This window comes from Oncorhynchus keta, chromosome 17, assembly GCF_023373465.1.
Source record: "Oncorhynchus keta strain PuntledgeMale-10-30-2019 chromosome 17, Oket_V2, whole genome shotgun sequence".
In the NCBI taxonomy this organism is placed as follows: Eukaryota; Metazoa; Chordata; class Actinopteri; order Salmoniformes; family Salmonidae; genus Oncorhynchus; species Oncorhynchus keta.
Genome location: NC_068437.1, coordinates 36,170,109 through 36,196,896, shown reverse-complemented (window position 1 = coordinate 36,196,896; position 26,788 = coordinate 36,170,109). Strand labels below are relative to the sequence as shown.

The 26,788-nt window shown below is 41.1% G+C and overlaps 2 protein-coding genes across 4 annotated transcripts; one reads left to right on the top strand and one right to left on the bottom strand.

Annotated features, from left to right (window-relative positions):
* Positions 1-5,587: 5,587 nt before the first annotated feature.
* LOC118395770 (uncharacterized) lies at positions 5,588-11,529 on the bottom strand. 3 transcript variants are annotated; one of them, XM_035789685.2, is made up of 5 exons: positions 11,346-11,529; positions 10,475-10,604; positions 10,193-10,366; positions 9,825-9,995; positions 5,588-9,236 (listed from the first exon to the last, which is right to left on the bottom strand). In XM_035789685.2, exons 1-5 carry the CDS (start codon positions 11,496-11,498, stop codon positions 8,686-8,688), a joined length of 1,179 nt encoding a protein of 392 aa, XP_035645578.1. In that variant the 5' UTR covers positions 11,499-11,529; the 3' UTR covers positions 5,588-8,685. The 3 variants fall into 3 exon arrangements, with proteins under 3 accessions (XP_035645578.1, XP_035645579.1, XP_035645580.1); XM_035789686.2 differs by having other exon boundaries at positions 10,475-10,571; XM_035789687.2 differs by lacking the exon at positions 10,193-10,366.
* Positions 11,530-24,956: 13,427 nt separating this feature from the next.
* Positions 24,957-26,548, top strand: cart2 (cocaine- and amphetamine-regulated transcript 2). The gene is made up of 3 exons (XM_035790279.2): positions 24,957-25,540; positions 25,829-25,912; positions 26,197-26,548. Exons 1-3 carry the CDS (start codon positions 25,376-25,378, stop codon positions 26,302-26,304), a joined length of 357 nt encoding a protein of 118 aa, XP_035646172.1. The 5' UTR covers positions 24,957-25,375; the 3' UTR covers positions 26,305-26,548.
* The last annotated feature ends 240 nt before the right edge of the window (positions 26,549-26,788 follow it).

The window sequence follows — 26,788 nt, the reverse complement described above, 5'->3', positions numbered from 1 at the left end:
AAAAAGTATAGCAGATATCAAAAAGTTGTATACATGCAAATCAATCCAGACCATTCTGGACGTTCTGAAGTTGGAACGGCGTAGGAGGAGTAGGTGGCGGAATAATAATTATAAGAAGTATGTTTAATATCTAAACTGGGGCTGCTGCTAGCCCCACCAATAAGAAGAAGTAGAGTTGAAGTCGGAAGTTTACATACACTTAGGTTGGAGTCATTAAAACTTGTTTTTCAACCACTCCACAAATTTCTTGTTAACAAACTATAGTTTTGGCAAGTCGGTTAGGACATCTACTTTGTGCATGACACAAGTAATTTTCCAACAATTGTTTACAGACAGATTATTTCACTTATAATTCAGTCTATCACAATTCCAGTGTGTCAGAAGTTTACATACACTAAGTTGACTGTGACTTTAAACAGCTTGGAAAATTCCAGAAAATTATGTCATGGCATTAGAAGCTTCTGATAGGCTAATTGACATCATTTGAGTCAATTGGAGGTGTACCTGTGGATGTATTTCAAGGGCTACCTTCAAACTCAGTGCCTCTTTGCTTGACATCATGGGAAAATCAAAAGAAATCAGCCAAGACCCCCCCCCCCAAAAGAAATTGGAGACCTCCACAAGTCTGGTTCATCCTTGGGAACAATTTCCAAATGCCTGAAGGTACCACGTTCATCTGTACAAACAATAGTATGCAAGTATAAACACCATGGGACCACACAGCCATCAGGAAGGAGACGCGTTCTGTCTCTCAGAGATTAACGTAATTTGGTGCGAAAAGTGCAAATCAATCCCAGAACAACAGCAAAGGACCTTGTGGAGATACTTGAGGAAACAGGTACAAAAGTATCTGTATCCACAGTAAAACATGTCCTATATCGACATACCTGAAAGGCTGCTTAGCAAGGAAGAAGACACTGCTCCAAAACTGCCATAAAAAAAGCCAGACTACGGTTTGCAACTGCACATGGGGACAAAGATTGTACTTTTTGGAGAAATGTCCTCTGGTCTGATGAAACAAAAATAGAACTGTTTGGCCATAATGACCATCATTATGTTTGGAGGAAAAAGGGGGAGGCTTGCAAGCTGAAGAACACACCCCACATCCCAACCGTGAAGCACGGGGGTGACAGCATCATGTTGTGGGGGTGCATTGCTGCAGGAGGGACTGGTGCACTTCACAAAATAGATGACATCATGAGGGAGGAAAGTTATGTGGATATATTGAAGCAACATCTCAAGACATCAGTCAGGAAGTTAAAGCTTGGTCGCAAATGGGTCTTCCAAATGGACAATGACCCCAAGCATACTTCCAAAGTTGGGGCAAAATGGCTTAAGGACAACAAAGTCAAGGTATTGGAGTGGCCATCACAAAGCCCTGACCTCAATCCTATAGAAAATGTGTGGGCAGAACTGAAAAAGCGTGTGCGAGCAAGGAGCGCCAGTTACACCAGCTCTGTCAGGAGGAATGGGCCAAAATCCACCCAACTTATTGTGGGAAGCTTGTGGAAGGCAACCTGAAATGTTTGACCCAAGTTAAACAATTTAAAGGCAATGCTACCAAATACTAATTGAATGTATGTAAACTTCTGACCCACTGGGAATGTAATGAAAGAAAGAAAAGCGGAAATAAGTCATTCTCTCAACTATTATTCTGACATTTCACATTCTTAAAATAAAGTGATGATCCTAACTGACCTAAGACAGGGCATTTTTACTAGGATTAAATGTCAGGAATTGTGAAAAACTGAGTTTAAATGTATTTGGCTAAGGTGTATGTAACCTTCTGACTTCAACTCTATGTCAAATACCTAAACTGTGGCTGCTTAATAGTAACATAATATTCAGTGATGTCTATTTTGAGTATAATGAAGTCTGTTTCTTGTGATGTTTTCTGTCCTCAGATACAGAGAGCTGTGAAAGCCTGTCTACAGATGAAGAGGTCACAATGAAGAGCACTGGTTCTCAGTCCTGGTCCTGGGGACTCAAAGAGGTGCACATTTTTGTTTTGCCTCAGCACTGCACAGCTGGTTCAAATGATCAACACATCATCAAGCTTCAAGTGGTATTTATGTATTAATTTGTGATACTATCCTTGATATGATCCTGCTATTGTCACATGCTACACATTCACATGTGTGTGCACATGCATCTATCTATCAATTAATCTCTCTATCCATCTGTCTCTCATTTGCAGGTATGTTTTGATATGAGAGGATGCCAACCCATAGTCCCGTCATCGCCACCTCACCTGCTCGGAGATAACCTTCGGGCCAACTGAGGGCCCAAGACTGGTTAAGAAACATCGCTAGAGACTCAATTATGTAATTGTGATGAACTGAAAGAATATTAGGGCAGCACTGTAATTCGTTAATCATATGCTGTCTTCCTTGCTTTTCTGTTCTTACCTCTTTCTCTTTCTGTCTTTTACACTCTTTCTCACACCTCTCCCCATCTCCTCTTTCTTCCTGTGTTTTTATAATGCACACCAGATGTGCATAGAAGTACAGATTGAAGTTGTATTTATAATATAATATTATAATTATAATATTTGTAATGCATGTATTGTGTATTGATAACACTTGGATAATGAACTTTTTTCAATAAAGCATTTCACATTCTCTACTGGTTGAAATTAAGTCTCTCATTTGACTAAATACTACACCTATCCTGTGTCCTCAGATCAGTACAGATAAGGGAAATTAGATATTGAGATGAACTGGTTTTAGAGCATTTACATGATGCATAGGAAGTGTAGTGTACTATTTTTTGTTATTATGTTTCTGTATATATGAATTGCAAATCAGCCTTTAACTAGTTAAATCATGTTTCTAGTCTACTGCATAGTTACAATGTGTAACCATTGATGTCCCAGGAGCAGGATCGGTAAACACTGTTGAAGTGTATAATTATAATACTGTAGCGACCCGCACAGACAGCTGTGTGTTATGTGTTAGGCTAGGAGGTGGTTGTGTTGTACTGACCAGTACCCGGTGTTCGCGGGGTCCGACATGTCAATCAACCTGCTATCTGCCAATCACGGGAATGCCTGGAATGTTCTGATGCCGGGCATCCTGGTGGTTGGCGGAGTGGCGTGGAGGGGGGTTGGGCAGGGGGGTGGAGCATTGGAAGTTAAGACCAGGTTCAGCCTTTGTTCTCTCTCTCTTATGTCTGGGCTTCACAAGAGAAGGTCACGATTGGCTTGTGGGTTATCTGTCATCTATTTGGCGTGTGCTACGGCCCAAACAGTAGCCTGTGTAAAGTTGGTTTAATAAACCGTCAATTCGCAAACTCAAGCCTCTGTCTGGACAATTGTTCATTTATGATCTAGTCAGGTCATTACAATACAGTACATACATGCAGACACAGCATCATTCAAAGACTAGAGTTTGATACTCCTGGTATTGAATATGACTGAAAAATAATGTCTCACAGACATTCATTCCTGAACCGCAGCTTTATTTGCCAAAGTAGAGTACATGATCAGCGAATATATTCAATGTATATGCTACAATCTGGGGGTCTCATACTTGGTAATAACTACATGTATATGCAACTTGCATCCTTGGCACAATAAAGTTATCTTGTATTCTACTCAATCCATAGGCTTCATGAATGCCATTTCAGACTGTTTTGAAGTCGATATAACCGGCTATGATAGCTGAGGTTCATAGCTAGGCTCTGAACTAATACTTATTCCAAACGTTTTAGGGTTCATACACAGATCGGCTACATAGCTAGCTATCAATATGCATACAGGTATTTTTATCCTCCAGCCAAGAAAATAGCTAGGTACGTTACATCAGCTGCATTGCATGGCAAATATTAGCAAGGCAAGCTTACAAAATTGTACATTCAATTTGCAGTAAATGCTTTAGCTAACTAGATTCTTTACATCCACTGTTTCACAAGACTGTTTTGGGGGGGTTTCTTAGGAGTCCCTAAAACATTAAACAACACGAATGACAATTTCATACTCATGTCACAACGCCCATAAATCTAGCTAGCAGGCTAATATTAGCTAGACAGCTAACTTGCTAAATACCGATTTTTGTAAATGAACTTTATGGCAACAAAATATGCATAATGATTTGTCTCTACCAGTGGAGATTTTAGCATGTAAATCTTGGTAGGGAAAACAACTAAAATGATGCATGCCAGTAAAGCCACTACACAACACAACACTAAACAACACATTAATTGCACTATAACGGTGACAAACTGTCCTATGTAAAGCTGCCCCAACAGCAGAGTCTCAACAACAGTCCCAGCACCTTACCACTGCTACACCTGGCTATCAGCAGAGCCTTGTCTGGTAGCAAAACAGTTCGTTCATTTACTGCCTTTTTAAAACATAGCTGATATGACTGACTTGCTTAAACAAATGTGGTTTCTACTGACAATTGAGATGTACAAACTATGGCATAAGGGGATGACAAGCGCATAAGAGGCAATCATTTCGATTAAGAAATAAATAAGCAAGCTAGGACTGACTAGTCAATATAACTATTTGTTCAGCACTGAAATGTACAGTGACAGAATTCAGAACATGGGCCGTTCTTACAGTGTTCTCCCTGTACACCAAGTCAGTACCGTAGGATAAATAAAGGGTGCATATAAGCAGACAATGAAAGCTCTTACAATAACATTTCTCTAAAAAAAGTCTATAGGCTACATGTGCACCATCCTCTGGATTTATGGTACTTTCAGGACAACTGTTGAATCATGTTGACGTCAGTGATCTTCAGGTCATAGCTCTAGAAAGAGGCCCTAGTTCCCGAATTACAATTCCGAGTTGGATGACCGTTCAAAATGTATTTTCCCAGTCAGAGCTAGTTTTCACAAGTTCCCAGTTGTCTTGAACTCTCTGAAGTCAGATTTCCCAGTTCCGAGTTAACACTTGTTTTGAGGACAGTATAAATTATGCTGGATTGACAGCATGGCCAATGTTGAATGTTTATCATTTTTAAGCTTGGAAAATAGACCCTTAAACCCAGAATTGGGACCACACAGCCGCTCCACTGAATAGCAGGCTAGTGATTGCTTTGCAACGCTTGCAGTTAGCCACGGATTCCTTCCAAACCACTCACTGTTGAATTTGCGATTTCCAACTTGTTGTGTAATATTTATGTCCAATGGCCGATGACCACGACATGTTTTATCTATAATTTATTTTCATTAATTCTGTTCGTATGACAAGGATTAAAAATGATTGATGATGACTGCTTGCTAAGATTTAGAAAGTATGATGTTGACATGATCAGTCCAATCAAAGCTACTGTAGATATATAGCGTGATTTAACAAAATTTTATCTGTAGCCAATGACCTTGAGCCCTCTTGGATGGGCACTTCTAATGTAACTTTATGGTAGCACCCAAGGTTGTCAATTTTCGAGCTTTACCCTTAGATTTGGCAGTGACGTAGTGTCCCCATGAGTGACAGAACACTGAGCCAATCACGGCGCATCTAGAGAACATTACCAACCTCTACGATCCGTATTTCCGCTGGTTGCCTCACCACCACCACTGATTTAGGCTGAAACACTTGCCTTTTGGACCTGCCTTACTCAAGATAGCAAAAAAGAGACCATGTTTGTATGCAGCTTTATTAAGTCAATGATTATTATTTTATTTACATTGTTTTCAAACTGATATGTGACACGTATTAATCAAATCAAATCAAATCAAATCAAATGTATTTATATAGCCCTTCGTACATCAGCTGATATCTCAAAGTGCTGTACAGAAACCCAGCCTAAAACCCCAAACAGCAAACAATGCAGGTGTAAAAGCACGGTGGCTAGGAAAAACTCCCTAGAAAGGCCAAAACCTAGGAAGAAACCTAGAGAGGAACTGGGCTATGTGGGGTGGCCAGTCCTCTTCTGGCTGTGCCGGGTAGAGATTATAACAGAACATGACCAAGATGTTCAAATGTTCATAAATGACCAGCATGGTCGAATAATAATAAGGCAGAACAGTTGAAACTGGAGCAGCAGCACAGTCAGGTGGACTGGGGACAGCAAGGAGCCATCATGTCAGGTAGTCCTGGGGCACGGTCCTAGGGCTCAGGTCCTCCGAGAGAGAGAAAGAAAGAGAGAATTAGAGAGAGCATATGTGGGGTGGCCAGTCCTCTTCTGGCTGTGCCGGGTGGAGATTATAACAGAACGTGGCCAAGATGTTCAAATGTTCATAAATGCCAAAATAACATGCAAAACAGGCAATCCCCTCAAACGTTTTATTTAAAAAATTGCAAAAAATGTAGCTCTGCCCCACATGCCCTGAATGACCAGTCGCCACTGGTCTTTACATTAACTAACATATACATATACATATACTGTACATATTTTGCATGATTTGAATGATTTGTAATGACGTTTTATACAACCGGTGGGTCTAATCCTGAATGCTGATTGGTTAAAAGCGCATTCCAGCCCGTGTCTATTCCACAAATTACCACCGGCTAAATCTATGATGTTAAAATGCCTATTTACTCTGTTCCATCTGACTACGCAATACACTGTTTTTACTTTGTTAAACTTTTTTTTTTTAACCTTTCTTTAACTAGGCAACCGAACCAATAGAATGAACGTGGAGCCGGCTTGGGTAGCAACCCTAGATTTGTGTCGGGACTATATCTTGTGGAAGGATGAAATAGTATGAATAAATTCATCAAAATAAAGTTTAGACATTATCTCACATTTCAATCATTTTTTAAATATGTTGGTAACCCCTTGTATAAAAGTGATAATGCTCTCAAAGCCGGTGTTTGGAGGAAATAATGGCACGGTTTGCCGGCACTCGACGTCGTCTCGTTCCATGCCAAATCTTTCTCCAAACACGGGCTTCACTGGCATTATCACTTAAATAATGACTTACATTTGCTTCCATCCTAGTATTTTTGTCAGCCATCTTTGCTGAAGAAAGTCTCCAGCGTTGGGTTGCGTAGCATCAAATTCGTCATGGGAACCACTCAAAATAATTGGTCATTGCACAGGGGTCGCTGCTGGTGATTTGCATGAAGCTGGGAAATGCTGAACTTTTTCACCGCCTCCCACACCACGCTTCTCACTGCTTTCCCTCCATTGAAAATTAATGGGAAGCGGTGTCGCTATTGCCACACCGTCAATGGATGAGGAGGTGGAGCTTGTGCGGTATAGCTCTAAGGTGCTGGAGTTGAACAGAAGCAAAGTCATTTTGGAGAAGGTCTGAGAGCTGTGTATGGACATCTCTGGAAGTTTCATGATTCATACAGTATTTATACATACTGTGTTGCCCATTACAGAACAGTTTCAGGGATTTTAAATAAAATGCTGCATCATGGCCATATGTCTCTCTGCAAGGCTCCTGATCCTGAGAGAAGATTGTCGAGGTGACTAAAATCATCTAGAATGTTATTCTATGCTGTAGCGTTAAGATTTCCCTTTGCTGGAATTAAGGGGCCAAGCCCAAACCATGAAAAACAGCCCCAGACCATTATTCCTCCTCCAACAAACTATACAGTTGCCACTATGCATTTGGGCAGGTAGCGTGTTCCTGGCATCCGCCAAACCCAGATTCTTGCGTCGGACAGACAGATGGTGAAGCGTGATTCATCACTCCAGAGAACGTATTTCCACTGTTCCAGCGTTCAATGGCGGTGCGGTTTACACCCTTCCAGCCAATGCTTGGCATTGGGCAAGCTGATTTTAGGCTTGTGTGCAGCTGCTTGACCATGGAAACTCTTTTCACGAAGCTCCCGACAAACAGTTATTGTGCTGATGTTGCTTCCAGAGGCACTTTGGAACTAAGTAGTAAGTGTTGCAACCCAGGACAGACGATTTGTACGCTCTTCAGCACTCAGCGGTCCCATTCTGTGAGCTTGTGTGGCCTACCACTTCGTGGCTGAGTCGTTGTTGATTCTAGACATTTCCACATTACAATAACAGCACTTACAGTTGACTTGGGCAGCTCTAGCAGGGCAGAAATGTGATGAACTGACTTGTTGGAAAGGTGGCATCCTATAATGGGGCCATGTTGAATGTCACTGAGCTCTTCAGTATGGGCCATTCTACTGCTAATGTTTGTCTATGGAGATTGCTTGGCTGTGTGTTTAAATTTGATACACCTGTCAGCAATGGGTGTGGATAAATAGCCAAGTCCACTAATTTGAAGGGGTATCCACATACTTTTGGTCATGTAGTGCAGCTTAGATCCTTGTGCCTTCTTTTGTTTTGCATGCTTTTTGTTGGCCATAAAATGTATGTTATGTTTATTTTCTTGGACCTCATGTAGGTATTTATTTCTGTATCTTATTGCTGTAGTTGTGGTAAATGAAATGACTGAAAGTCAATTACATTTTGTCAATGGAAATGAAAATGTCAATGACGTCTGTGACTCCACCGGCCCTGTGGTGTGACAGCGGGACAAGGCTATTGGCCTGAAACCCGTGCTTTTTATCATGCTGTGTGGATGAATGTTTGCTTCCCAGCAGGAATTACTCCAAAAAGGAGCCTTTATTCTGAATGACACTTTAGCCATTACTAATGTAAATGGTACTTAGCCTAACATAAAATATGTATATAATTTACCATCCAGCACAAGAGTACAAAATGTCACTTCTATGATCGCTTTAGTGTTGTTTGGATCCCAGATTGCCAATGAAATTTTTATAATCTGATTATAATCCCCATTACAGATAATCCATTACTACCCAACCTGCTCAGCTCCAGAAGACCCAAGTAAGGGCCTCCAGCCCTCTCGGAAGCGGAGAAGCTTGCCCACGTGCAGGCTCTCCATACCCAGGGTCTCCCTCATCATGCTGGGCTCAACTGTGTACAACAGATCCCCGTCAATCTGCTCCCTCTCGAAGGCCTGGCAGTACTGGTCCAAGTTGAGCAGTCGTAGGCAGGAGCACACCTGTGCCACACTCAGGTCCCGTAGATTAGAGGGCACCTCTGCTAAGGAGCAGAAGAGTGGGTGCCATGAGCCGCCAGAGTAGAACTGGGAATTTTTCTCCAATGATGGAGAAAGGGGTGGAAGTTTGTGTCTAGCTATTTGTAAATATTGTGGTTTAGGGGGTAGAGGTGGGGGTCTTGCTGCTTTTCTCTGTAAAGTAGGAGGCTCGGTTGTCTCAAAGTCAAGGTGCTGGTAGAGGTTGATTTCATCACCCTGGCTCTTCAGGCACATGTAGATTGGCTGCACCTCCATGTATTTGTGACCCTTTTCAATCAACTCTTGCTTATTCAAAATGGTGATATCTGAAGAGGCAGACAAGGTTTGAGTTATTTTGAACATTTACATCTGTCAATGCCAATTAGGATATTTATGTGCCATAACATCACTAAAAAGAATAGTGAGGTCACAAAAATGTATGTTCTTATAGCACAATACATCTGATAGCACAATACAGGAGTCCCACAGGGATTTGTACTTGGTCCCCTCCATTTTACATTTCTGATTTCTCAAATGCAAGGAGACATGCAGCATCCTGCATCAATTCTTGCTTCATTGATAGTGCATGTTGACTATATGGCAAACTCAATTTATCTAAAACTGAGAAAACCAGTTTAGTCCCTGCCTCTTCAACTGTGCCACGCTCACACCAAACAGGCATAGAAGTCTACTTGTACATTATATTGAAAATCAGAACAAAATTAAAGAGGACTGAGTACAAATTCCTGTGTGACTCCTCTGGGTCTGCTGTAGTGTGGTGTACTGATGCTATTACTGATCCACACTTAGTAAATTGTCACCCATAATCACGTTGTAAGGTGAAGTATGTGGTCATTCACCAAAGGGAGGTGTAATGTAACAATACTTTTTTCATGCAGAGTGCTGCGGTTTACCTTGAAAGATGAAAAGGTTCCTGAGTCCCAGTTCATCGATCTGCCCCCCCAATGTAGCACAGGCGTCCTCGAACTGGCCCTGTTCGAGTCCCTCCAACCCCTCTGCCAGTGCAATACGCACCTCCTTCATATACATGGGCAGCACCAGAGGAGTGTGTCTGGAGAGGATTCCTGGATAACAACAACACATAATGAATAAGTTATTGGAGACTGTCCTTCTCTTGGTCTCCATACTAAACAGAATAGATGTATAGGTTACATATTTTCAAATGCAAAGTCACCATACAAATGACCTACTGTAACATTCAGAGCAGGTTTCAATGAATGATAAATCAGATTTATTTTTAAATAATGCAATCGATGAATACCTTTGCTGCTGAAAGGAAACCCAATTAAGAGCTGCTCCTCATAGGTGCGTGTGATTGTCAGTGTGTCCAGCCTATGACCCCCTGACAGCCACGGCAGGACGAGTGGCGTTATTGGTTGGATAACCACTGGCAGTGGGTTGGACTCCAAAATAGCCTGAAGACTGATTGGTGGTCCTATGAGTGATTGCCAAAAAGACCCCGTTTGCAACGGTAACTAAGCTATCATCCTCAGAGTGGTTGATAAGAGGTTGTAGATTCACCTCACTTAACTGTGCGACTCACCTTCTCGTCTATCATTTCTGATTATGTAGAAGCCTACAGTGGAGATGGTGACAGGTAGGGACAGGACTTTCCCATGTTTGCTCTCAAACACTGCTCTCTGCTGACAGAGCAGGGAGTGGACCATGATGTGCTTTGGAAAGTTGGGGTGGGAGGTGATAAAAACATAAACATGAAGTACATGAGAGCTGCACTTCATTTTAAGTGGTAATAATATGTGACATGTTGAAAGCACCAAGCGGTCTGTTTAAACGACTAGCACACAGCTCAGACACCCATGCATACCCCACAAGACATGCCACCAGAGGTCTCTTCACAGTCCCCAAGTCCAAAACAGACTATGGGAGGCGCACAGTACTACATAGAGCCGTGTCTGCATGGAACTCTATTCCACATAGGGTAACTGATGCAAGAAATAGAATCAGATACATAAAAATAAAAAAAGATAAATATACACATTGAACAGCGGGGGCCGTGAAGCAACACAATAATAGGCACAGACACATGCATAAACTGCCTACATTTTAATGGACCCCAGGAACAGTAGCTGCTGCCAAGACAGCAGCTAATGAGGAACCATAATAAATACAAATACAATTACAAAATAAATGACTGAGTGAGTGAGGAGATTCTTTCATATACTCTCTTAACAAAAGGCTTTGCAAATCAGAACAATTGAAAAATACTGATTCGGTCGATAAAGGACAGGCTTCTTTTAAAATTTTACAAACCTACAGTGCAGTACTACAATACAGTCCATTTTTAGAAAGATTAAGTATTAAGAGACATTATTTGACCCCCAAACCACTGTGCTAAAATAGCTTCAGGCAGTTGATAATATCACTAGGTATCAAAGGAAAGAAATCCCACTCACTGTGCTTGAGCTGATACTGTCCAGTTCCTGTTGTCCAAGAAAGCCCACCGTCACATTGATGATCTTAGGAAAGGAGTCCTTGAATTTTTCAGCAAACTCTCCAAGATTGTATTCTTGATGTCCCCAGTGTAGTTTGCTAGTGTCCATGTCCATTTTTGCAACTGGAGGAAGTGGAATGTTCAGGAAGTTTAACAAATGATTAAGCAACAACAGCTTTCCCAACCCCATTTCCTTGTAACCTTAGAAACTGTAAATACCTGTGTAGTCCTGCCCTATAGATAAACAACACACTCAGCAATGCTTTGTCAATCTGTAACGGTATCTTACAACGCACACAGTGCCATCAGAAAGTATTCATTCCCCTTGACTTATTCCCCATTTTGTTGTGTTTCAGCCTGAAGTCAAAATTGATTAAATATATTTATTTTCTCACCCATCTACACACAATATCTCATAATGAAAAAGTGAAGATTTCTTTTTTTGAAACATTAAAAAACAGAATATATATACCATATATATATAATTTACATAAGTATTCACACCCTACTTTGAAGCACCTTTTCCGTTGATTATAGCTGTCTTTCTGAGTAAGTCTCAAAGAGCTTTCCACACCTGGATTGTGCAACATTTGCCTATTATTCTTTTCAAAATGATTCAAGCTCTCAAATTGGTTATTGATCATTGCTAGACAACCATTTTCAGGTCTTGCCATAGATTTTTCTGTAGATTTAAGTCAAAACTCGGCCACTCAGGAACATTCACTTCTTGGTAAGCAACTCCAGTGTAAATGTGTCCTTAATTTCCCAGTGTCTGGTGGAAAGCAGACTGAACCAAGGTTTCCTATCGGGTTTTTGCCTGTGCTTAGCTACATTCCGTTTCTTTTTTAACCTTTTAAGTTTTTCAATTCCTTTTTTAAGTTATTCACTCCCCAGTCCTTCACGATTACAAGCATATCCATAACATGATGCAGCCACCCCTATGCTTGAACATATGGAGAGTGGTACTCAATAATATGTTATATTATTTAAGTGCCTTGTTGCAAACAGGATACATGTTTTGGAATACTTTTAGTCTGTACAGGCTTCCTTCTTTCCACTCTGTCAAATAGGTTAGTATTGTGGAGTAACTACAATGTTGTTGAGCCATCTTCAGTTGTCATATCACAGCCATTAAACTCTGTTCACTGTTTTAAAGTCACCATTGACCTAATGGTGAAATCCCTGAGCGGTTTCCTTCCTCTCCGACGCCTGTATATTTGTAGTGGCTGGGTGTATTGATACACCATCCAAAGTGTAATTCATAACTTCCCCATACTCAAAGGGATATTCAATGTCTGCTTTTTTGTTTTTGCCCATCTAACAATAGGTGCCCTTCTTTGCTAGGCATTGGACAACCTCTCTGGTCTTTGAAGTTGAATCTGTCTTTGAAATTCACTGTAAATAGACTGGGTAGCCATTTGATTAGCTGTTCAGGAGTCTTATGGCTTGGGGGTAGAAGCTGTTAAGAAGCCTTTTGGACCTTGACTTGGCACTCTGGTACCGCTTGCCATGCGGTAGCTGAGAGAACAGTCTATGGCTAGGGTGGCTGGAGTCTTTGACAATTTTCAGGGCCTTCCTCTGACACCGCCTGGTATAGAGGTCCTAGATGGCAGGAAGCTTGGCCATGTACTGGGCCGTACACACTACCCTGTGTAGTGCCTTGCAGTTGAGGCCGAGCAGTTGCTTTACCAGGCATGCTTTCGATGGTGCAGCTGTAGAACTTTTTGAGGGTCTGAGGATCCATGACAAATCTTTTCAGTCTCCTGAGGGGGAATCGGCTTTGTCGTGCCCTCTTCACGACTGTCTTGGTGTGTTTGGACCATGATAGTTTGTTGGTGATGTGGACACCAAGGAACTTGAAGCTCTCAACCTGTTCCACTACAGCCCCGTCGATGAGAATGGGGGCGGCCTCTGCCCTCCTTTTTCTGTAGTCCACAATCATCTCCTTTGTCTTGATCACGTTGAGGGAGAGGTTGTTATCCTGGCACCACACGCCCAGGTCTCTGACCTTTGCCCTAGTCTGAGGTCCTGAACACTCTGGAGCAGTTTTTCATCAAGGATCTCTATGTACTCTGCTCCATTCATCTTTCCCTTGATCCTGACTAGTCTCCCAGTCCTTACTGCTGAAAAACAACCCCATCCTTCACTGTAGGGATTGTGCCAGGTTTCCTCCAGACGTGACGCTTGGCATTCAGGCCAAAGGGTTCAATCTCAGTTTCATCAGACCAGAGAAACTTGTTTCTCATGGTCGGAGAGTTCTTTAGGTACCTTTTGACAAACTCCAAGCAGGCTGTCATGAGCCTTTTACTGAGAAGTGGCTTCCATCTGGCCACTCTATCATAACGGCCTGATTGTTGGAGTACTGCAGAGATTGTTGCCATTCTGGAAGGTTCTCCGATCTCCACAGAGGAACTCTGGAGCTCTGTCAGAGTAGCCCTCTGGTTCTTGGTCACCTCCCTGACCAAAGCCCTTCTCCCCTGATTGCTCAGTTTGTCCGTGCGGCCAGTTCTAGGAAGAGTCTTGGTGGTTCCAAACTTCTTCCATTTACTAAGAATAATGGAGGCCACTGTGTTCTTGGGTACCTTCAATGCCGCAGACATTATTTTCTACCCTTCCCCAGATCTGTGCCTCGACACAATCCTGTCTCAAAGCACTATGAACAATTCCTTCGACCTCATGGCTTTGTTTTTGCTCTGACATGCGTTGTCAACTGTGGGACCTTATATGGTCGTTCCAAATCATGTCCAATCTATTGAATTTACTACAGGTGTAGTAAATCAAGTTGTAGAAACCTCTCAAGGATGATCAATGGAAACAGGATGCACCTTTGCTCAATTTCGAGTCTCATAGCAAAGGGTCTGAATACTTATGTAAACAAGGTATTTCAGTTATTTTTTATTTTTAATACAAACATTTCTAAAAACCTGTTTTTGCTTTGTCATTATGTGGTATTGTGTGTAGATTGATGAGTTTTTATTGAATATATTTTAGAATAAGGCTGTAGCGTGACAAAATCTGGAAAAAGTCTATGGATCTGAATACTTTCCGAATGCACTGTTTTGAAGCACCAGGCAAATAAATCATTTTAATATTCCTTCGTCTCCAGAACTCGCCCTGTCATACTATCAGTGAGCCATCCCATGTAAGTAGCTAAAAACCTGGCAAATGGTCCCAAACTTTACTATTTGACCTTAATGACCTACACCACTATTTAGCAGGATGAATTCAACCAATGCAGAGTGCTATGTTAATACCTGATACCAAGACCTCTGACTGTGAAACGTGATGAAAGACTTTTCATTGCTGGTGCTGTCAGGACTATGTAATCTGTAAAGTAATGCTGCATCTGAAGGGGGAGATGTGCTTCAGCATTAAGCCCATGGCCAGCCCACTCATTAGACAGGATTAAGTGGCCGCCTATGGCGACATATTGACAAGGGCTGCCTTTTCTGATCTATACTGACCAAGATGCACCTCCAACAACACATAAAACATGACATCATTTTGCCCCAAAATAATGACATTTTCTCTCAACCAGTGGCATATGGGCTTTTTATGTGTGCGCTGATGCTGCCCTGTAATAAGCAGTGCCCACTTAGTCAAATGTTCCATTATTTATCTTGTCCATTCCCAGGGCGCCTCTCCAGTGTGCTGTTGGAGAGATGCATCACCGCGGCATGCCACCAACATTCCGTAAAAAAATGTATCTAACATAAATCATGTAGCAGATATAGCATATGGTTGAAAGAGTATGTGGTATTTTCTGTAGCCTACAGGCAGGAGATAAAATGTATGACAATTTAATGAGACGGAAACGTTCTACATCATGCTCGTTTCTCCGGTCAAATGACCTAACCTAAATTGCGAATTAAGAATTAGTTCTTAACTGACTTGCCTAATTAAATAAAGGTAAAAAACAGTGACGTTTTTATATTAGCAAGGGACGCATTTTTTTTTGTCTTGTCTAGGGCGCAGAACAGCCAGGACCGGCTCTGCATGAGACAGAATGCAAATTTGACTAACGTGACTAATGCTAAAATCATGTGCTGGATCTTTAAAAAGTTCTTCATGTGCGAGAGATATGTCACATCATGCAACGAGTTAGCCTCACATGATGAGTAACCATGCTTGAGATCTACTGCAACTCATAGATTGAAATATACTACTAGGTAATTTAATGTTTGTTCAAATGCCCCATTCCTTTTTCCTAATAACCATTGCAAACACATAATGCAAAGACAAACTCTGTCTTTGTGTACTGTTGTATGATATTTTCACCCACTTGGAGGATTATATGTAAATATATATATTTATATGTAAATATCAAACGGGACATCATGGTTTAAATCTCAAGCCCTTGCAAAATCAATAGTGGCATTAAGGCAGCTCAGCACGTGAAACAAAACTTCCCATGGGGCTACACGTGCAGGATATGAGAGTAAGCGTGTGGGTGTAGAGGGCTTGGTGTGAGGGTTCTGCATAACGAAAGGGGACTCAGAAAGTCAAAGATTAAAAAAATATCTGTAAGATCAAGCAGAAGCTAATGAATCAGTGAGGAAATAATGAGGCAAGTCTCCCACTCAGAGAAAGCGGTTTCAACTGGGAATCAGCTTCAAAGGGCTATGCACACATACTGGTGGAAAGAAGACCAACGATTTGATGAAAGCACAGCAGAGAGAGATTTTATTTGGTCTCCATTCAGACTATCAGTTCTGCATGACCGGAAGGAACATCAAACTGCTGGCCTGACCCTCAACTTAGAAGGAACTGGGAGATCAGATAAAACTTTGACAACTTTGGAGAGAAGGAGAATTCTCAACAAGGTGGTTCATCTATTAAGGGGCGATCAACAGTATCCATTTTTTCAATATCTTTTTTTGGACTTTAAACGTACACATTGATTCTTGAAGAATAAAACGTATAAATACCTCATGAGCTTAGTTCAACTGTCGTTCCCCATCAGAACCTAAAATATAACCTTGTTTTAATGTTTGTAAACAAAGTAAATGTAAACAAACACTGTAGAGCCTAAAACTATAATTGTGATATCATGGATGGTTCCATACGCATAAAAAGCTTATTTCTCCCAGAGTTTGTGCACAAATTAGTTTACATCCATGTTAGTGAGCATTTCTCATTTGCCAAGATAATCCATCCACCTGACAGGTGTGACATATCAAGAAGCTGATGTAACAGCATGATCATTACACAGGTGCATGTTGTGCTGGGGACAATAAAAGGCCACTCTAAAATATTCAGTTTGTCACACAATACCACAGACGTCTCAAGTTTTGAGGGGACGTGCAATTGGCATGCTGACTGCAAGAATGTCCACCAGAGTTGTTGCCATATAATTGAATGTACATGCAATACACCTGGACAGCTGATGAAATTGTGGGTTTGCATAACTGAAGAATTTCTGTGCAAACGGTCAGAAACCGTCTCAGGGAAGCTTGTCATCCTCACCAGGGACTTGACCTGACTGCAGTTCGGCGTTGTAACTGACCTCAGTGAGCAAATGCTCACCTTCGGTGGTCACTGGCACGCTGGCCACTGGCACGCTGGAGAAGTGTGCTCTTCATGAATGAATCCCGGTTTCAACTGTACCACGCAGATGGCAGACAGCGTGTATAGCATTGTGTGGGCGAGCAGTTTGCTGATGTCAATGTTGCAAAAAGAGTGCCCCATGGTTATGGGGTTATGGTATAGGCAGGCATAAGCTACAGACAACAAACACAATTGCATTTTATCGATAGCAATTTGAATGCACAGAGATACCGTGACGAGATCCTGAGGCCCATTGTCGTGCCATTCATCCGCCGCCATCACCTCATGTTTCAGCATGATAATGCACGGCCCCATGTCGCAAGGATCTTTACACAATTCCTGGAAGCTGAAAATGTCCCAGTTCTTCTATGGCCTGCATACTCACCAGACACATCACCCACTGAGCATTTTTGGGAGGCTCTGGATTGATGATGTGGTCGACAGCGTGTTCCAGTTCCCGCCAATATCCAGCAGCCATTGAAGAGGAGTGGGACAACATTCCACAAGCCACAATAAACAACCTGATCAACTCTATGCAAAGGAGATGTGTCGCGCTGCATGAGGCAAATGGTGGTCACACCAGATACTCACTGGTTTTCTGACCCACACCCCTACCTTTTTTTAAAGATATCTGTGACCAACAGATGCATATCTGTTTTCCTAGTCCTGTGAAATTGATAGATTAGGGCCTAATTTATTTATTTCAATTCATTTAAATTTCAAGGACTGATATCCTTATATGAACTGTAACTCAGTAAAATCTTTGAGATTGTTGCATGTTGTGTTTATGTTTTTGTTCAGTGTACTTTCCACATAATGTTCCACTAAAACTGCAAATGAATGACACATAAAATAACTGGTCTCTCCCTTGGGTGGCTGTGTTAACTGTTTCTTTGGTGGCCCCTGCCTTTGGCCTTGAGCTGCTTGTCAGGATGAGGGATAGTGCAGACACCGTGAAGAGCTGCAAGTGACATGGACATTAAATTTCAGGCCGTGGGAACACCAGGAGCCTGTTCTGTGCCTGGCGTCTTCTCTGTGGTGTCTGGAGAAATATTTTAGACATAAAAAGCACCTCTTGTGTATAATAAACAGCCAATATGGACAAGTGGATAAAGAGACGTGACAGTTTCAGCCATGTAGACAGGCCTGTCTGGGGAAGAAAGACAAAACAAAATGTCCCCCTGGGCCTTCTGAGGACTGTGTGGCCTTTGACCTGAGTCATCATCTCACTCATCTCAATTTAACAGAGTAAGTTTAGATGAACATTGATGTGACCTGACAGTTTACAAGTTCCACTGACAATTATAACATGTTTAATTGTGTGTTTTTCTTGTTAGTGAGTTTTCATCTGGCACAATTTCACAAACCTCTCAATTACAGTGACAGATCCTGTCAGAGAGCCTCCTCTGGGCCTAGAACATCAAATGACGCTGCTATTTTCAAACTGCCAAAGAATGATGTTCAACATGCAGTGGAACAGACAAGTGTTCTTGAGACACGTCAATAATTTTATTAGGATGGGTGAGGTCAACTTTGTAGAAAACTCTATAGCAAACTAAATGCTAAATTAAAGCAATACCAAAAAGCAATTAGGAGTGAAACACTGAATGAGTGTGTTAACTGATAAGAGACCCTGTCTTGTTCATGAAGCAGGTTGGTTTGTGAACTTTCCCTTTGATCAATGGAGGAAGTCAATGTGATTGATTTTGTTGTTACGGAGGTGAATTGCTATTTTTGTGTCTGTGGGTGAATTGAGATGATTGCATCAGTCTGTGTTTTTTCAGTCCTCTCATCTGGTAGTGACGTAGGTTCTTCTATCACTACTAGGAATACATGACTAATTCTGAATAGGTAAACTAATCTCTATGAGATTTCCCTGGTAGTCTTGTTCATTTTAAATAGTGTTTTCTTCACATAAGGGATTGAAGAGGGAAGCTATCTGAGGGTTGTGGGTTTGTTGAGAAAGGGGTGGAGGGATGGATGCGGTGATGGGATGTGAGCTCAGTGAGTTTTGAAGATGGGCTATGAGGGCAGAGCTAAGCCGATCGTGGGGAATCAAATCGTGCCTCATAGCCAGGCGGAAAGTGGCAGAGGAACAAGGGGAGGATTTTAAACCCCTTTACTCACCCCTCTCTGGATGGTTATTTATAGCAGGTTTTACAGCACTGAATAGTTCAAAAGCCATTTTTACTGTGCCCCTGGCACATGGAACTGGCAAATATGGCTTTCATCCCTGATGCTTTTGCTTAAGACGAGAGTACATGATGCCGAACCCTGATTTAAATAAACTTTTTGGGTAAAAAATGTGAATATCAATACAAGATTTCACCGAAGGTTTGAGTGACATACTTGTGATTCAAGTTGGTAATCTACCCTATCTAATGATGGAAAATAGACTACAAACACATACAGTGCAATCGGAAAGTACTTTTTCCAGATTTTGTTTCGCTACAGACTTATTCTAAAATTGATTAAATAAAATAAAATCCTCATCAATCTACACACAATACTCCATAATGACAAAGCAAAAACAGGTTTTTAGACATGTTTGCAAATGTATTAAAAATACAAAACAGAAATACCTTATTTATTCAGACCCTTTGCTATTAGACTCGAAGTTGAGCTCCTGTTTCCATTGATCAACCTTGAGATGTTTCTACAACTTGATTGGAGTACACCTGTGGTAAATTAAATTGATTGGACATGATTTGGAAAGGCACACACCTGTCTATATAAGGTCCAACGGTTGACAGTGCATGTCAGAGCAAAACCAAGCCATGGGGTCGAAATGAATTGTCCAGTAGAGCTCCGAGACAGGATTGTGTCGAGGCACAGATCTGGGGAAGGGTAGCAAAAAATATCTGCTGCATTGAAGTGGCCTCCATCATTCTTAAATGAAGAAGTTAGGAACCAACAAGCTTCTTCCTAGAGGTGGCCGCCCAGCCAAACTGAGCAAACGGGGTAGAAGAGCCTTGGTCAGGGAGGTGACCAAAAACCAGAGGGTCACTCTGACAGAGCTCCAGAGTTCCTCTGTGGAGATGGGAGAACCTTCCAGAAGGGCAACAATCTCTGCAGCACCCCAACAATCAGGCCGTTATGATAGAGTGGCCAGACGGAAGCCACTTCTCAGTAAAAGGCACATGACAGCCCGCTTGGAGTTTGCCACAAGGCAACTAAAGAACTCACAGGCCATGAGAAACAAGTTTCTCTGGTCTGATGAAACCATGATTGAACTCTTTGGCCTGAATGCCAAGCGTCACATCTGGAGGAAACCTGGCACCCTCCCTATGGTGAAGCATATGGATGTTTTTCAGCGACAGGGACTGGGAGACTAGTCAGAATTGAGGGAAAGATGAACGAAGAAAAGTACAGAGAGATCCTTGATGAAAACCTGCTCCAGATCACTCAGGACCTCAGACTGGGGCCAAGGTTCCCTTTCCAACAGGACAACAACCCTAAGCACACAGCCAAGACAAGACAGGAGTGGCTAAGGGACAAGTCTCTGAATGTCCTTGAGTGGCCCAGCCAGAGCCCAGACATGAACCCGATCTAACATCTCTGGAGAGACCTGAAAATAGCTGTGCAGTGATGCTTCTACAAAGAATGGGAGAAACTCTCCAAATACAGATGTGCCAAGCTTGTAGCGTCATACCCAAGAAAACTTGAGGCTGTAATCTCTGACAAACATGCTTGAAACAAAGTACTGAGTAAAGGTTCTGAATACTTACGTAAATATTTCAGGTTTTAAGTCATGCAGTATGAAGGAAGTTAGAGGTAGTTTTGCTAGCCAATGCCTGGAAGTCTACAGGACCAGCTAGTCTTGGGTAACGCTTGCTAGCATTGGCTTGCCAAACTACCTCTAACTTCCTTTATACTGCACTCAGAGCCATAAAAACGGTATCCACAAGTTCATCTGACTCTGGGTAAGTAGAAACTGCTTAATATCACAGTAACCCCCCCAGCCCCCCATCTCAATCTCTACTGATTGGCCTGGGGGCATCCTTTCACTTAACCAGACCCATAACCTGTCACTGGACACCAGTATATGCTATTCATCACAGCCACAGCCCATAAAACAAATAATGTAGCATGAAATGGTGCCTTGTTTTTGTGAACTTAAAGACTGTCATATAGAAGTGTCTGGAAAAATAAACCCCACAATAAGACACCAGAGGAAAGGGTCACCCTCTACTGGCCCTCTAAAACCACATCCAGAATCTGATCTCTCATCCAAGGACTGACCAAATCAAACTCATCCCAACAGTAGTGGGATGGAAGGTGGTATGGCTGCAAGTTTGTTGTTGTGTATCTTCTCAAGTATTAATTTACATGTTTTTCTGTTAGATTTTCTCCCGATTGTTGATTGAAGTGTGCAGATGTCACCCTAATTTCCCATTATGCTGTTTGCTGAGTGCAGTATGTTTACCTAGCCTTATCTTCAGGGGTCATTGAATTATGGTGTGGTTTTACAATAGGTCGTCTTAATAATTAGGTTAAGAGTAATGGTTTTGACTGAATCAGTTTCCTCTGGCCTCTGTGGTATCAAACCCTGAATAAAATGCAAAGGGGCTGAATAATTTTGTGGCCTGACAGATGCCACAAGTCATGACCTACCATGTCTTCATGGAAGATCTATTTTTATTGCAAATGCCACGAATCCGTGCCACATATTGAATGTTGATAGCATAAAGGCTGAATCAATCTGAGCATTTTAAAGTCAATGAAAGTGAGCTGGAGTGAGCTGGCTGGAACTCATGTGGAGAGCTGACTTGCCTCTGCTTGCGTAAGAGCCTGGAACAATTATACCTCTCTGTCTGTGTGGCATATGCTCCCGCCAAGTGGATATGAATGAACTCCTTGGGTGCCGCTTGAAGTGCGCTTCCCATTTGGCTCAGTTTAATAGATTTTTCCAGATTGTAAATTGAAAACCAAACTAACCCAGGCTGATGTGTATTTGTATGGATATTTTGTGATTTGTCTAGCATGCTGCCGAACAATGATTCTGAACATAAAATTAAATGTTGATTGGCCCAGGCAGGAGCTATGACATATTAACCAAACCAAAATGTTATCCTCCAAATACAGATGCACAGTTGTCACTTTATTGAATTCAATTTATTTGGGTAACAGCCATATACAACAAAATGTACAATGTGAACCACGAGGACATAACTTAAAAGGATATGAATTAAAACGGTTGTTTCCAAAGTGGTCCTCAATGGTAAAACTCAATAACACATATAATGATTAAAAGGCAAGTCAAAATTCCAAAACAACCATAAACACATTAATTTTCATTGACATCCTAGGAAATGTCATTATTCACGGCACTTTTCCCTAACCTTAATAATCGACCATATTAATTTCACATTTCGACCTTAAAAAATAATCTAAGGATTGCACATCACATCAATCACTCAAATAAATACACCTGACCAGCACTAGGAGGCACAAGCGACACTGGAGTGGTGTCTCTTACATAGACAACCTTGTCGAAAAGAAAACGTTTGCCTGCTTTTTAAAGCGATTTCAAATTTTTCCAAGGGGAGACTATTCCATAGACAAATACCTGTATAAAAAAACATGCTCCTCACGGTACTGTTTATCCTTGGGATTTTACAAGACATAACACTACCTCTGGTATTGTAACTGGGATGGTAATAGACCATATCAATGTGGTTTTTCATATAACTTGGGGCACAATCATTTAAGATGTCGAACATATGATTAAGTTTAAGTTGGTCCACTGGACTCCAAAGGCAACAAGCTCACCTCCCGGAACTCCTGTACTCTTATAGTTGCAGTCAAAAGTTTATATACACATAGGTTGGAGTCATTAAAACTAGTTTTTCAACCACTCCACAAATGTCTTGTTAACAAACTATAGTTTTCGCAAGTCGGTTAGGACATCTACATTGTGCATGACACAAGTAATTTTCCAACAATTGTTTACAGATTATTTCACTTATAATTCACTGTATCATAATTCCAGTGGATCAGAAGTTTACATACACTAAGTTGACTGTGCCTTTAAACAGCTTGGAAAATTCCAGAAAATTATGTCATGGCTTTAGAAGCTTCTGATAGGCTAATTTAACTCATTTGAGTCAATTGGAGGTGTACCTGTGGATGTATTTCAAGGCCTACCTTCAAACTCAGTGCCTCTTTGCTTGACATCATGAGAAAATCAAAAGAAATCAGACAAGACCTCAACAAATTTTTGGAGACCTCCACAAGTCTGGTTCATCCTTGGGAGCAATTTCCAAACGCCTGAAGGCACCACGTTCATCTGAACAAACAATAGTACGCAAGGATAAACACCATGGGACCACACAGCCATCATACTGCTCAGGAAGGAGACGTGTTTGGTCTCCTAGAGATGAATGTACCTTGGTGCGAAAAGTGCAAATCAATCCCAGAACAACAGCGAAGGACCTTGTGAAGATGATGGAGGAAATAGGTACAAAGTATCTATATCCACAGTAAAACGAGTCCTATATCGACATAACCTGAAAGGCCACTCAGCAAGGAAGAAGCCACTGCTCCAAAACCGCCATAAAAAAGCCAGACTACGGTTTGCAACTGCACATAGCGACAAAGATCCAACTTTTTGGAGAAATGTCCTCTGGTCTGAGGAAACAAAAATAGAACTGTTTGGCCATAATGACCATTGTTATGTTTGGAGGAAAATGGGGGAGGCTTGCAGGCCGAAGAAACACCATCCCAACCGTGAATCACAGGGGTGGCAGCATCATGTTGTGGGGGTGCTTTGATGCAGGAGGGACTGGTGCAAGTTATGTGGATATTTTGAAGCAACATCTCAAGACATCAGTCAGGAAGTTAAAAGCTTGGTCGCAAATGGGTCTTCCAAATGGACAATGACCCAAAGCATACTTCCAAAGTTGGGGCAAAATGGCTTAAGGACAACAAAGTCAAGGTATTGGAGTGGCCATCACAAAGCCCTGACCTCAACCCTATAGAGAATTTGTGGGCAGAACTGAAAAAGCATGTATGAGCAAGGAGGCCTACAAACCTGTCTCAGTTACACCAGCTCTGTCAGGAGGAATGGGCCATAATTCACCCAACTTATTGTTGTTGAGGCTGTTCTGAGGGCAATAGGGGGTGCCACTCAATATTAGACTCAGTGTAGATACCATATAGGGTCTGAAAAATGTCCAGAGGGTACATACTGTTGACCTCAATATGGTAAAGTCATGAGATGATAATCCAATCCTACTTTTAGAAGTTCAACGCACAATTTATTTCACAACATAATAATAACATTATGTTGCAAACCTAATTCACTTCTCAACATAATATGTTCAACATAACATTAGAAGAAGAAAAGCTCATGCAAAGGAGAGTATTCATGAAAATATTGATTTGGGGGCTTTGGCAAAAGAGGTGTCACTGCACAATTAAAATAGCAACAGGAGTTTGCTCCTATTATGTGCCTGCTATGTCTGATGCACACAAACAACACTGTTTGTTTACAAGGCTTTGGTAACTTCAGATTTCTTGATACATGGCAGTGACTTTTTTAACCTGTGGTGTATTATATAGTATGCCCTTTGCAAGTGTTTGTCGGAAATATTATTCACATTAGTTATGTCACAAACCAAAGAAACTTTAACGGTATAGCTGTATATAGGCTATACTAGTACAAATTGGCGTATGGTTAATTTAAACTGAAAACGTGACACCTTATCTGCGCACTGTTCCCCTGGGTATAGAAGTGCGTCACAAACAAATATCCACAATCAAGCTAATCTCAGAGCTTCAGGGATCATCATTGGATGATCCTCCTTTTATCATTCAGAACCCATCTCCTCAAAGAGATTAATTCAAAAATAAGCCAGTGAGAACATGTTTTAAACTCAAAGGGGCGGTCTCCACACACATATTAAGCCTAGTAATGGACTAAGAAGCACTTTTAATGGCGAATATCCATTGAACAAGCATTATAGTCTAGGACTAGGCTTAATCTGTGTTCGGCAAACCAGACCTAAATTCTGAAATTCCAAATTCTGTACAAAATGTAGCACAACTTACTGTCCATGGTGGGCTATTTACTGAAGAACCTATGAAAATATAACTAACTTTCTAGACCATCAGATTACGTTTAGTTAATTTTAATAAAAATTAGCAATCAGATAATATAATAAAATATCAATCTGCCCATGGCTGTACTCAGTGCACTAGCAAAAATAATTCTGAAGGGCATTTGCTGAGACAGTTTGGACAGCATAATGGGCTTCTTACGTAGGTTATTAATTCTCTTACGTATATAAGGAGATCAATGCTCAAGGCGGAGCAATTCAATATCAATGGGAATACAAACACTGAAGAGCAAACAAAAGGAGGCAAAACGGCAGGGATTGGTCAATTGAGTTGAAATAGGAAACAACTTCGCGCGCTCGTAAAGCACTTCTCCAGATCAGGACCATGGAGAGCTATAAACTGTGGACGAGAGCGGTAGTTTGTACAGCGCTGCTGTCCATCCTATGTGGTGCTGAAACGAACGACTCAGAAATGGAAGTGGATTTGGAAACGAGAAACATTCACGATTTCTATCCACAAAATCCGAATCTAACGAACGAAAAACGTCTTGTAAGTCTAGCTATATTGTCTGTAAACTGTATGTATGAATGCTTATGTCCGCGGGTAGCTTTTGGAATTTACATTCGACTAACTCGAAAAATAAAGAGGAGGCTAAATTATGCTATATACAAAATAAAAATCGCATTGTTCTTGAGAACGTGAATGGTGTTTTAGGTTTGTTGGTCAAAATGTGAATATTGACTCAAGGAATTGTAGTAATGCTGCACAATGACAAGACAGCACTTCAAGCTCTGACAGTTATGTATTTTAATTGTGTATTTCCTACTGTTTCCATAGCTTGGAGCTCTACACGAAGTTCTAAAAAAACTGCAGACCAAAAGAATTAATCCATGGGAAAAGAAATTTGGACAAGTTCCCACTGTAAGATTTTACACTCTTTCTCTGTTCAGAGAATGTATTACTTTATTGTTTTTAAATGACGAATAATTACCAAATGCAGAATGACAAGATTTATTTTAGTTTATTTTATTATGGTCCAGTGTTCTTAATGTAAATTGTCTTAACTAGGCTATTGGAAGTTCTTCAAACATGTAATCGGATTATTTAATAAATGCGTGGTGTTTCGAAACGATTTACAGGATGATATTGTAACCTACAGTATCCTCATTGTTTTCATTTAACAATTTGACATTAATATTTTTCAGTGCGACGTGGGGGAGCATTGCGCAGTGAGGAAAGGTGCTCGAATCGGCAAAATGTGCGACTGTCCACGGGGAGCTTTCTGCAACTTCTTTCTGTTGAAGTGCTTGTGAATGGAGGTTTATTGGATTCAATCCCCTATCATTGTGTTATTTAAAAGAGGGATAATAATGTAACATATGTCATTATTTTTATGAATATTTTTCAAATACAGGCGGACTATAATTGTCAATGTTATGGTGGGACCACCAATTAGATAATGGTACATCCTATCGTTTCCTGGAGTTAGATTAAACATTTTTGTCACCTTAAGTGTTACTGAGCTCTCTATATTGTGCAATAAAGTGTCACAACTTCTTTCGTAATCATTATTTTTGGTCTCGGAATTCACTTTTTCTCGTTAAATATTTGTGCAATAGAATGTATTAATAAATGCATCATGAAGCCTCTTATTAAAAGGTTTAGTTAGGATTAGTAAATGTGTTAATATGCTGAACTCATGATACAACGATCCTATTGAGAATTTCAACAACTGTACCTCAAAACCACACGAACTTCAATTTCATGACACGTTTCCATTCACAGTAATAATAAAAA

Coding starts and splice junctions, on each gene's coding strand:
- cart2 (XM_035790279.2), top strand. CDS start 25,376: ATGGAGAGCTATAAACTGTGGACGAGAGCGGTAGTTTGTACAGCGCTG. Junction 25,541..25,828: donor TAACGAACGAAAAACGTCTT/GTAAGTCTAGCT, acceptor CTGTTTCCATAG/CTTGGAGCTCTACACGAAGT. Junction 25,913..26,196: donor AATTTGGACAAGTTCCCACT/GTAAGATTTTAC, acceptor AATATTTTTCAG/TGCGACGTGGGGGAGCATTG.
- LOC118395770 (XM_035789685.2), bottom strand. CDS start 11,498: ATGGACATGGACACTAGCAAACTACACTGGGGACATCAAGAATACAAT. Junction 9,996..10,192: donor GTTTCCTTTCAGCAGCAAAG/GTATTCATCGAT, acceptor GTTGTTATCCAG/GAATCCTCTCCAGACACACT. Junction 9,237..9,824: donor GAACCTTTTCATCTTTCAAG/GTAAACCGCAGC, acceptor CTGCCTCTTCAG/ATATCACCATTTTGAATAAG.